Source organism: Hemiscyllium ocellatum, chromosome 39 (assembly GCF_020745735.1).
Source record: "Hemiscyllium ocellatum isolate sHemOce1 chromosome 39, sHemOce1.pat.X.cur, whole genome shotgun sequence".
Classification (NCBI taxonomy): domain Eukaryota; kingdom Metazoa; phylum Chordata; class Chondrichthyes; order Orectolobiformes; family Hemiscylliidae; genus Hemiscyllium; species Hemiscyllium ocellatum.
The window spans coordinates 12,007,744-12,020,775 of record NC_083439.1 but is presented as its reverse complement, the minus strand read 5'-3'; the positions used below and the strand labels follow the sequence as shown (position 1 = coordinate 12,020,775).

Genomic DNA, 13,032 nt, shown 5'->3' with positions numbered 1-13,032 from the left:
ATGGGATTTTTCTGACATTTTTCATGCCAAATCCCGAAAGTAGTGATCGGTCGAGAGGAAATAGATGTTTTTCCTTCCCTGTCTACTGGAGTTACACCAGAGGGCTGGAGGTGTGTCCACAGGAAAAGCTCTGTACATATATAGCGTGCCATTTTTACTGGCCGAGATAGCACACTCCACATCATCTTATGGATAATAAGTTCCAGCTGTCACGTTTTGGTTAGAGGGCAAACAATCTTAAAGAGAAAGATCAGACATTAATGCTAGTTGCTTCAGAGTTACAGGCTGAAAATTACAAGTACTGATACAGTCTTCGCCATCTAGCCAGTCGTTAAACTCTAAATGACCTGAGCCTATGTTTACTTAACAACAATTGCCTTTGTCTCCTTAAAGGAGCATGGTCATAAAATAGTATATTGCATGGTATAACGTTCTTGTCTTTAGATTCATTCAACTTGCAAGAAACAGGGCATTTCTGAAATTATTGTATTGTCTTAAGTTCCTTTATCGTCTTCCTTGTTATCATTAAAAGAAGGAACTGGCTTTGAACTAAGATTAACTGTGTTAATATATTTGGCCTTTCTGGCTCCCCCCACCGTAACTCTGGTGGGAACAATGTGGAATGGCTGCATATTGGAGCAAAGCTTTGGTGTCTGAGGATCATACTGTGGAGTCACCAATGGCTGAAGCTTCTACCCATCCAAAACTAGATCATTGATGTCAAGGGCATCAGGGCCAGGTCATGAGAACGTGAAAGCCGGGAAGTCCCCTTATTCTTGTCCTCCCCTCGGGGACCACTAAACTTGATGAAAGGAGGAAGATAGGCCTGTGGATTGGGAGTAATGGAGCACCCTCAACCGTTCAGAATTACGGAGAAAGCGAGGACTGCAGATGCTGGAGATCAGAGTCAAAAAGTGTGTTGCTGGAAAAGCACAGCAGGTCAGGCAGCATCTGAGGAGCAGGAGAATTGACATTTTCGGGGCTTTATGCCCAAAACTTTGATTCTCCTATTCCTTGGATGCCGCCTGACCTGCTGTGCTTTTCCAGTACCACACTTTTGAGTTCACTTATTTCTATGTGGCACCTTTCACAACCTCTAGAATGTCCCAAAGCCTTGTAGAGTTAAGAATTGCTCAGAATTATGGCCTAAACATCTGAAGACAAAGGTAGTAATTTTGCTCAATCATTTCATGGGGATTTGCCAGGGCTAATGCTAACTATGCAGCTGACACCCTTCCCTTCAGGCAATTGCTGTTTTGGCCACTGTGTGCTACACATCCATACTTCTCCAGCAATTCTTCAGATGCCCAGCAGTGATTAGCATGTAAAGGGGACTTTCCCAATCCATGGATTTTGGCACAGGCTGAGTGGCAGAGATCCTTAAAGACGGCTGAGTGACTGCTGAGATCTGGTCCATGTGCTTCAAAGCCATTTAATGATTTTTGTTGCTCTGCAGGTCATTCTTGTCAGCCTGACCCATGCCAAAATGGAGGCACATGCCTGGCTGGTGTCTCTTCAGATCCCTACTACTGCATCTGCATGGATGGATTCACCGGGAAAGATTGCAACGAGGTAGAGCAAGGTAAGAACCCTAAGGAGGACATTGACTAGCATGACCGATGCTAAGGTTTGAGCTGTTTATCTTCTTGCCTCATATGTCTGCATGATTGTTATTTACCCTTTCCCACTTTATTGGTTGAACAACTTTTATGGTTCTGGAGCTTTATACAGAAGCAAAGCAAGCAAAATTGGATTGAAATTCAGGAACTAATTGACCGCAAATAACATATCAAATGTAGCAACAGTAGATCACTGCCCATTGTCCCAAACTTGGCCTCATTCCCAATGGCTTCTCTTGAGCACAATTTACTAGAGAAAGAACACAATCAACTCATTGAATAGTGAAGCTACACATGCAGCTGTTCACCAGGGATCTCTGATAGTAAAATCATCTGTTTAATTTTCATTTTATAAACTACTCCATTGCTATTGAGATTGGGAAGAAAGAAAGACTTACATCTATGTGGCGCCTTTCACAACCTCCTGGATTTCCCACAGCTCTGTAGAGTTAATTAAGTACTTGTTGAGGTATCATCACTGTGGAACATTTGTTTTACTGCAGGTCAGTCATGGCTTTAATGCAAATATGAGTCTAGGTCAAAGGCTATCCTTGTCTCAGTTATGTACTGTCACTCAGTAAAATGTTATTCCTCCCTCACTGTTGAACATTGTCAGGTAATATCTAAACCTTCCAGCAAAGTCCTTTTTAGCCAAGGTTAAATGCAAGAGAAAGGCCATTAAAATAAAATAGATACATTTCTATTATAACTTCAGCGGGTACCAAGGTGTTTTACAGCAAATGAAATTCTATTGAGGTACAGTTAATGTTGAAATGCCACAACCTATTTGTGTGCAGCAAGCTCCCACAACCAGTAATGTGATAATTGGTTGAGAGATAAATGTTGGCCGAGATTCCAGAAAGAACATCCTGACTCTCCCTTCACTCTAGTCAGAGGACCCCTCTTAGGTTTTACTGCCAAGTGTCAGTCAACCCCTTCTCAGGAGCAACTGAGAATCAGCACCAATGAGAAGCGTCTAGAAATAGAATCATTTTATTATATAACTTCTGAGTCAGGTCCATGGTGAGACTCTGTCTACTCTGCAAGTCTATCATTATTCTATCCTTGGCTGTTACAATGTGTACGGGAATTGGAGTGGCTTAATAATAGCAGAAAGCACAATTTCAGTAGGACAGACAAAGGCAGGTAAACTAAACATTTTGCACTTTATACAGGAAATAGTTAGATGATGCGTTGGGAGATAGGAAGCCGTTGATTCAGATGGGTGGGTTAAACTTTGACCTAGAAGTGGTTCGTATTAGTACTTTCCTGTGGCTTGAGGTAAGGTTTTGTACAAGTGTATAAACAAATATGTTCTGATTTCTTTTGGTCAAAGGAGTCCATTTTGTTTATATAACTAATTCCAAGCCTCATTTTCACAGTTATCCTCTTGAAGTTGTTAACTTGATGTCTGGGTTGACAGAACTTGGGGCTAATATTAATTGAAACAATCTGGAACTGAGCAGGATAGTTACATAACCTCCTTTTGTGCTGTCAAATGTGATGATTTGTGAAAGGAAGAAATAACACATCTTTTCCTGTGCTCAAGACATCTCAAATTACATTACAATAAAGCCATTAAGAAGGTTGAAATACTATTTGATTGATTTGTCACTCAGTAAATCTCTCTGATTGTAAGTGGCCGGTGAATCTCTGTTCCTGTGGTGTAAAGGTGAGGGAGCAATGTTGATCAGGACACTACTGGAGCACACTGACCTTCTTACATAGAGCCAGACGAATCTATTGCCATTTCTCCCTGTGACCGTCAGCATCTTTAGGAAACGAGAACAAACCTTTACAAGCTAAAGGCTCAATTCAATCTCATTGAAATTAATCTAATTCTGACAGAGCTGGATGGACTAGATGCAGAGGTCATGTCTCCCTTGGCCTGGAGATCCTAGTCAAGGGGGTCACTGTCTCAGGATACACAGTAGATCATTTTGGACTGAGATAAGGAAATGTAATCTGAAAACGTTTAACAGCGGGAGGGAGAGACAACAATACACTAGAGGGCTATGTACAATTATAGAGTCATAGAGATGTACAGCATGGAAACAGACTCTTCGGTCCAACCTGTCCATGCCGACCAGATATCCCAACCCAATCTAATCCCACCTGCCAGCACCCGGCCCATATCCCTCCAAACCCTCCCTATTCATATACACATCCAAATGTCTCTTAAAGATTGCAATTGTACCAGCCTCCACACCCTCTGGCAGCCCATTCCATACACGTACCACCCTCTCCTTGAAAAGTTGCCCCTTAGGTCTTTTTTTATATATCTTTTCCCTCTCACCCTAAACCTATACCCTCTAGTTCTGGACTCCCCGACCCCAGGGAAAAGACTTTGTCTGTTTATCCTATCCATGCCCCTCATAATTTGGTAAACCTCTATAAGGTCACCCCTCAGCCTCCGACGCTCCAGGGAAAACAGCCCCAGCCTGTTCAGCTTCTCCCTGCAGCTCAGATCCTCCAACCCTGGCAACATTCTTGTAAATCTGTTCTGAACCCTTTCAAATTTCACAACATCTTTGCAATAGGAAGGAGACCAGAACTGCACGCAGTATTCCAACAGTGGCCTAACCAATGTCCTGTACAGCTGCAACATGACCTCCCAAGTCCTGTACTTAATACTCTGACCAATAAAGGAAAGCATACCAAACGCCTTCTTCACTATCCTATCTACCTGCGACTTCACTTTCAAGGCGCTATGAACCTGCACTCCAAGGTCTCTTTGTTCAGCAACACTCCCTAGAACTTTTACCATTAAGTGTATAAGTCCTGCTAAGATTTGCTTTTCCAAAATGCAGCATCTCGCCTTTATCTGAATTAAACTCCATCTGCCACTCCTCAGCCCAAATTGTGGCAGGAATAACCCTTGACTTGGTGAACCTGTGGAATTCTCTGTAATAAGAGGCTGCGGAGATGATATCACGAAATATATTTAAGAAAGTAAGGGAGAGGGCAGGAGTTTGGCATTGAGTTAAAGGATCAGCCATGATTATATTAAATGGCAGAGCAGGCTTGATGGGCCAGTCCTGCTCATATTTCTCTGTTTCCAGAAAACATTGAACCAATAACCAAGGTGGACTTGCCATTTTTTAATAAGCATTTTCTTTTGACATTAGCTCAGTTGTTACCATCTTTTCCTTTTTAGATTTTCCCTGTCTGTCTCTGAGCAAAACATTAGGAGCCTGAAAAATTACATTGAGGACTCAATCACAGGAGAGTGCTCAGAGATTGGGCACTTCTGCCAAGTCATTGCTTTTTACTTTGAACATAGCTGTACCCAGGAAGTTCCTTCACATCACTTCCTGTGGTCCATGAAATAATTGTGCAACCATGTTTCTTTTCCCTCCTTCTTAGCATATCATTATACTTTTTAATAAAATTTATTAATGCAATCAAAACAGGAAGTGGTGCAGAGAAACGTACGGGGTACACGTTGGAAGACATAAGGTATAACGATGTCACTAGATACTCCAAACCCTCAGGTAAGCTGCCTGGGATTTCTGACAACAGAAATAATGCTGTTGGACAGAAATTCAAAGCTTGACCATGCTTCAGGTCACAGATCTTGAAGAGCCTTGTGCTGGGTACAAAGCCATTCTCAAACTCTCCGAAGATGCCAGACTTTTTTTTCTCTTCTCTTTAGTCTGTCTCAATGATCTGTTTGGCGATTGTTTTTGTTTTTTGTAGCTGCTGCTTTGTGCGTGTGTGTGCACTGACCGCTTGGGCTGCTGCACTCCCTTCCTATTCTCCAGGCTGTATATGAATGCTAGCTGCCAGCGTGGCGATACGGGCAAATGCTAGGCACGCTTCACAAATTGGCGGGCTGGCTCTGACTCCTGCCTCCTCGCCCTTCCACACTCTGAGTGAAATGCATCCCAGGGAGACGTTTCAGCTCTGGAGCTGACTCGTTGAAAGCGAGCTTCCTGTTCCTTTTTGCCTGCATTGTGTAAGCAGAGTGCTTTCCACGGTGAAGCAGAGAGCTAGGCGTACTGCAGCCTAGAACCTGCATCGTTCTACATGACAATTATGTGTAATCACTGGCAGATGCTTGCACCCTGGCAAATCATTGTCTGCTTGTCTTTAAGTTGCTACTTTGCATTGAGAGACCATACCTGTTCTGGAAATATGTTACTGTTACTTTGCAGCTAAGAAAGGAATGTCTTTGTCCTGGTGATCCTCAAATTATACATGATTTGGAGATGCTGGTGTTGGACTGGGGTATCCAAAGTTAAAAATCACACAACACCAGGTTATAGTCCAACAGGTTTAATTGGAAGCACTAGCTTTCGCTCCTTCATTGGGTGGTTGTGGAGTATGCAATTGTAAGGCACAGGATTTATAGCAAAAGTTTACAGTGTGATGTAACTGAAATTATACATTGAAAAATACCTTGATTGTTTGTTGAGTCTTTCATCTGTTCGAATACCATGAAAGTTTCACTTCTTTCATATGTAAATCACAACATTTTTTAAAAAAGTTACATTCTCAGGTTAACTGAGAATGTAACTCAGGTTAACTGGTGAAGGTTAATGCCAATTGTTACAGTTAACCTGAGAATGTAACTTTTTTAAAAAATGTTGTGATTTACATATGAAAAAAGTGAAACTATCATGGTATTCAAACAGATGAAAGACTCAATAAACAATCAAGGTATTTGTCAATGTAACTGAAATTATACATCACACTGTAAACTTTTGCTCTAAATTCTGTGTCTTATTATTGTGTCCTCCGCAACCACCTGATGAAGGAGTGGCGCTCCGAAAGCTAATGCTTCCAATTAAACCTGTTGGACTATAACCTGGTGTTGTGATTTTTAACTCAAATTATACTGTTTTGTTCTTCCTCGCCTGACCCACAGCATAGTCTATAAGAACATTCTTTAGGTATGTCCTTTTTACTCTCCTATCCACATCAGTTGAGGCCAATTCTACATTTATTCATTGTTCATAGACCCATTTCTCAGTTGATGAGGATTGAGCGTGATCATTTATCTCCTTTCCTAACTAGTTTCCAGTGCTGATTTTAGACATTCAAGCCCCATGAGGGAAATCATCACCGGTTCCTTGCTGTGAGGATCCAGGCCACTTGAACTTAGTAAAATAGTTTGTCTCTGACCCCTGGACAAAATTGGCAGGAGTGCTCGCGTGACAGGAGGGTGGGTGGTGGGAATAGGGGTCAGAGAGTTGAAGCAAATGCTCCCTCAGCAAAGTATGTCACACAGAGCTGGGAGTGGGGAGGGTTTGGTTAAACTGATTGCAGGGTGGGAGTTCACAGATTGACAACTTCGGTCAATGGAAATACAAGTTCTCTGTTTTAAACCTAAGAAGATAATTCCAGGCCAACCAAAAACTGACCAAGCCAGCTTAAAAGCAGAGACTGTATGTGAACTTTGCATTTTGGATTTAAATTGCAGAAAGAGATGTGACATTTTGATATTTTATGAAGCTCTGGTTCATAGGTTAGTGCTATGTTGTGCAGGGTAGTGAAGTCACAGGTAGACAGGGTAGTGAATAAGACTTTTGGTACGCTTTCCTTTAATGGTCAGAGCATTGAGTATTGGAGCTGGGAGGTCATGTTGCGACTGCACAGGACATTAGTTAGGCCACTTCTAGAATACTGCATTCAATTCTGGTCTCCCCTGCTATAGGAAAGATGATGTTAAACTTGAAAAGATGCAGAAAAGATAGACAAGGATGTTGTCAGAGTTTGAGGGAAAGAATGAATAGATTGGGGCTATTTTCCCTGGAGCATTGGAGACTGAGAGGTGATGTTGTAGAGGTTTATAAGATCATGAGCGGCATGGATGGGATGAATACACACGGTCTTTTTCCCAGGCTAGGGGAGTCCAAAACTATAGGTTTAAAGTGACAGGGGTAAAATATATAAAAGGTGCCGAAGGGGTAAGTTTTTTTTCAGGCAGAAGGTGATGCATGTATGGAATGAACTGCTAGAGGACGTGGTGGAAGCTGGTACAATTACATTTTAAAAGGTGTTTAGATAGATATGTGAATAGGAAGGGTTTAGAGAGACATGAGCCAGATGCTAGTAAACTGGATTGGATCTACTTAGGATGTTTGGTCGACACAGATGGGTTGAACCTAAGGGTCTGTTTCCGTGCTGTACAGCTCTATGACTCTAAAAAAAACCTGAAGTTAACATTAGCAAAGATGTGGTACCATTGTGTGTACCATCTGGTTGTTCTTTTAATCACTTGTTCACGGAGTACCCACATGGGTTAAAACTGTAACGGTCACCGATCCCTATCACCACCCAGTTCTGGTTTGTTACTAGAGGCCTGGAGAGGAATGAATAACCTTCCTGGTTTGCGCAAGTCACTGGGTTCTGTGTAGAGTCATCGAAGAACTGAAGGAGCAAATCCACTGCCTGGGAGATTCCTCTGAGCTGTTCGTGTTCTGATACCATTGTCCTGCAACTTTGATTTCTTGCCTTACTGACCTGCGACTGGGATCACCGAAGGAGAGAATGGTCACTGTAAACTAATCTCAACAGCAGTAATATGTTTACACAAACGCACTACCAAATCTAGTGTTTCGCCACTGGCACATGTCACTGAAACAGAACAGAACAGGTTAAACTTTTAAAGGACAGAAAGTTTTGGAATTTGCACCTACAATAACTGATAAAAATGCTTTGTCCTCTTTATATTTATAAGGCATTTTTACGTTTCGAATGCAGCTCTGAACAATGGCAGCTCTGACAAACCTATCGTCTGTTGTTTGGAAACTTGATAGAAACACCAAATATATGTTTATGTAGCTACTTTCAGTGTGGTCAACCATCCCGAGATGTTTTACAGGAGTGCTATCAAACAAAATTCAAAGAGGCTTTAGACAGGCAACTGAAAATGGGCAGTAACTATGTTTTGAGGAGTGTCTCATTGGGAGAAAAGAAGAGAGAAATGGAGAGTTTTAAGGAGGGAATTGCAGAACTGACATTACAAGCTAAACGCAATATGTCTGCAATTGAGGGGCTTGTGGTGAGGCAGATCCAGAAAACATTTTGTGTTGTTTGGTGGGAAAGTAACCAAGAAGGATCATGACCAACAGGACTGCTAGGACATGCCTGACCCAACATGGTTATGAGGATGGGATATGTAATAGCTCTACACGAGAAAAGATTAACTATTTCTAGAAGCCTAATTTAAAAGGCTGTGGGGGAAGACTGAGTGCAGTTGGGACTATGGTGTTTCAATGATCTTGGTTTGTCAGTTGCTACCATGACATCTGAACAGGCTCTTAGATTTTGGTACTGGTCTGTTCCTGCCCAAGTTAATTGCCCGAGTTATCAATGATTAACATTCTGGTTGGATAGTTCCAATAGGAAACCTGACATCTGCATTCAAAGTTAGGAGAGAGTGATGACTGCAGATACTGGAGAGTTAGATTCAAAGTGTGCTGCTGGAAAAGCACCGTAGGTCAGGCAGCGTCCGAGGAGCAGGAGAGTCGATATTTCGGGAATTGGGAATGTCTAGCATTCAGAGTTGTCAACCAGCAACTGACTTGAATCCTACAACAACAAAGTGTTTGTAATCTAGAATATTTTACTTCACCTGGCAGTCAGGTTGACCTGGGTGATAAACTCCAGGCTACCAATTTAAATGGTAACTTTTCTCACAGAGTTATTCCTTTGTTACATTGCAGGGCCTTGTCACCCTAACCCATGTCAAAATGGTGGCCTGTGTGAGTTGATGTCACGTAGAGGAGATGTCTTTGGTGAATACGTCTGCAAGTGTCCAACTGGCTTTCAGGGCATTCATTGCCAAACAAGTAAGTGAAATGTTTTACAAGTATTTGGGAATTATTATCTGTGAAGAATTCATGGATATTAAATTATTGGTATGGTGTGCAATAGCCCTTGGGATCCACAATGTCAACCTCTAGTGTCAGAAAAACACACCCTAATTTTAATAAATTCTCCCTCATTTTCTCATCAAAAGGCCAAATATAATATTCCCAAGGCAGTCATGTAACCTGGGAAGTTGGGTTTTCTTGTAACATACTGGGCTCTGGTCTGCGATGAAATTTGAACCATTTTTAGAGATTAGTATCTTTAAACTTTTGAAAGGTTCTACCCTTAACCGAGAGCCTTGCTGGGTGTGAATTTGAGTTACTGAACCCTTACTGAATTTTAGGTCTAAAAGCCGATGACATGCTTTTTTTTCTAGCAATTATTCAGAAGCCTTGAAAGTATTTCTTATGTTCTGTATTATTATTGACTATTCCTGTAGGCTTCCTCTAGCAGGGGACTCATTTGGTTTAATGGGAAATAAATTGTGTATCCAACACTAAAAAAATTCAGTTCCGTCAATTAAATGGTCTATAGAACATGCATTATCTCTGCAAGTATGAAAGACTGTTCCTGCAACTAAAGTCTGAGTGTGATAGCCTTGACCCCTGGACGAGTTCAGAGTGATTAATGTGTCTCCTGACAGCCCCCATGGTATCAATGGCTAGCCAGCAAGCAATTCACGAAAGCGAGAAGCCGCTATCGCTCAGCGCTTGGATCTCATCCCAGAAATGTTTCAGTGAAGAACCAGACAGCTGACTTGCTTCAAAAAGACATAAAGGGGAGATTGTTCTCCGTTGCTGTTTCTAAAATTTTCAATCATATTACAATTTTCTCATGGTGAACCTAATGCTGAAAACTGTTGGCTTCCACAAGTATGTTGACAATACCTGGTTTTATTTCAACCACAAAATTATAGAGTTATCAAATAATACAGCTCAGAAGGAGGATATATGGCCCATTGTTTCTGTCTGGATTTAGGACGTGTGATTAAAGAAGCCTTGACAAGTTGCTTCAGTACATCCACAGTTGTAGTGGTGTGTGGGTAGTGAAGAGAATGGATCTTTTAATGGAGCCAAAAATGTTACATAATTATCAGTTGCAGATTTAATTGCTTAATAGTTATAAAGTATTCAGGAATTAACGTGTAGCTTCTTCACTCAAACTGTATTGAGACCGATATTGCAGGACATCATGACTGGATCTGAACTGGAGTTGGCAAACACAAGCCTAGCATGACTTGAACTTCAATGGGGGTGGACTGGACAATGTGAAACCTTGATTTAGATATTAAATTATCCAACTCCTGCCACGTTTGTCAATGGGAAAGACATTGTCTCTGTCACAGTGACAATAGATTTGTACAAATCGTTTTTCACAACCTCAAGATGTCCCAGAAATTTGACAACCAATGAAATACATTTTGAAGTGGATTCAATATTGCAATGCAGGAAACGTTGTTGTGGTTCTGTTCGCCGAGCTGGAAGTTTTTGCTGCAAACGTTTCGTTCCCTGGCTAGGGAACATCATCAGTGCTATTGGAGCCTCCCGTGAAGCGCTGCTTTGATGTTTCTTCCGGTATTTATAGTGGTTTGTTCTTGCCGCTTCCGGGTGTCAGTTTCAGTTGTAGTGGTTTGTATATGGGGTCCAGGTCCATGTGTCTGTTAATGGAGTTTGTGGATGAATGCCATGCCTCTAGGAATTCCCTGGCTGTTCTCTGTCTGGCTTGTCCTATGATGGTAGTGTTTTCCCAGTCAAATTCATGTTCCTGGTTGTCTGAGTGTATGGCTACTAGGGATAGCTGGTCGTGTCGTTTTGTGGCTAGCTGATGTTCATGGATGCAGATTGTTAGCTGTCTTCCTGTTTGTCCTATATAGTGTTTTGTGCAGTCCTTGCATGGTATTTTGTAAACTACGTTAGTTTGGCTCGTGCTGGCTATTGGGTCCTTTGTTCTAGTGGAATGCAGGAAACGTGGCAGCCAATAATATAGTGGGACTTTCTATACTCAGGTGAGATGGATTGATATCTCCTGGAGACATCCGATATTTCAGCACTACCTCAGTACTGCACTGGAGAGTTGGATCAGATTTGTGCACAAGGGCTGAAATTTGCTGGCTCTGTGGTGGGGTTGAAAGCAGTGGTGGGGTTGGTATGTTACCTACATTTGCCGTGAGACAGCTCCGCATTGGTGTTGCATTGCTGAAAAGGTTTCTCAGTTAGGAGTCTTGCTTGTGGTAAATTTGCTCAGTCAGTCCTATTTGCTGGTAAGTACAAGTTTGCATTCCAGTTTGACTGTATGACATTGGGTTGCCAGGCCACAATAACATTCATCCAAGTCTCTAAAGTGGGTTTTGATTACAGTGTCTTCACCATTCAGAGATGAGTGCTTCAAATTAAAGCACATTGTGCCGTCTTATGTAGAGTCACTTTACAGCGCCTGGGCACTGTTTTTACTACATAAGTTAGTTTTTACTGATGCTAAGGTTTATTTGTAACTGTACATTTTGCCCCACTAAAGAGCATACAAGGGGCATGTTCATATAGCCATTGCAGTCAGGGTTCTCTGTAGATAACTCAGTTGGAAAGATCTGAAGTAATATAGCTCATCAGTTCTAACTGATTATATGTGATGCAACCTGAGGGGGAGGGGATGGGAAGAGCTTTTTTTGACGTTAGGAAGTGACCCCTTGCAGCTAATATACATTGTAATGTACACAACCAACTGGGTCAGATGGTGAAGCAGGATAATAATTTGTTGTTTGACCTCAGGGATTTAGCTTGAAATACAGCCCAGCTCCTTGAGATGAAAGATTCCTTTGTCACTTATTAATGTCTGATTTTAAATTCAGTTTGGGGCTATTTCAATCCAGGTGCTATTCAGTGTGAGACCACAACACGCGATTCCTTCAATTGGAACAACTCCGCAATCTCGTTGGGGCTGAAGGATGGCTTGTGTTGGAAGTAAGAAAATGTTGCTCATACACAGCAGAGGCCAATCTGGGTTTGAAGCTGAGTCACATTTTTGGGGAAATGTAGGGGAAGCACCAAAATATTTCTTACTCTGGCCATACCAGACCTACGGTGCTTTATGGAAAGGCATAGAGGGAACTTTATTCTATATCTCACCCATGTTGTTCCAGGCATAAGCATGAGCTGATGGATGCAGTGCTGCTGGTGTGTTATTTCATGAAGGAACTGTGCGGATGATCCAAAGATGATAGGAGCAGGTGTAGACCATTCAGCCCATCAACCCTGCTCTGCTATTTGATATGATCATAGCTGATCTGAATGTGGCCCAGTTTTCTATCAGCCCCTATAGCCCTTGACTCCCTTGTCTGGTATAAAGGTGCTCGAGGAGAACTCAGTGCAAACTCGGTGAAATTTATCACCCAGAAGCTGCACAAAATAGACTAATAACAACAAATCATCAGTCTGTTTCACACCATTGAAAATCGGGCATGGAGTAAAATGGGCAGGCAAGTAAGATCAGGATTAGGTTAGACCACATCAGGACTGACCAGATTAGGTCTGATTGCACTGGGTCTAACAACAACGGACTGTGTTGTGTTCGATTCTGAAAATGTGTTGCTGGAAAA

At 41.9% G+C, this 13,032-nt stretch overlaps 1 protein-coding gene across 4 annotated transcripts in view; it reads left to right on the top strand.

Annotated features, from left to right (window-relative positions):
- The window catches only part of LOC132834435 (lactadherin-like), a 93,715-nt gene that overhangs the window by 35,890 nt on the left and 44,793 nt on the right, over positions 1-13,032 (top strand). For 2 of the 4 annotated variants that reach the window (XM_060853376.1, XM_060853377.1), the window contains exons 2-4: positions 1,457-1,582; positions 5,033-5,113; positions 9,293-9,418. In XM_060853376.1, coding sequence (XP_060709359.1) covers positions 1,457-1,582; positions 5,033-5,113; positions 9,293-9,418 — 333 coding nt within the window. The remainder of the gene's footprint in view (positions 1-1,456; positions 1,583-5,032; positions 5,114-9,292; positions 9,419-13,032) is intronic. The other 2 variants (XM_060853378.1, XM_060853379.1) reach the window with 1 other exon arrangement.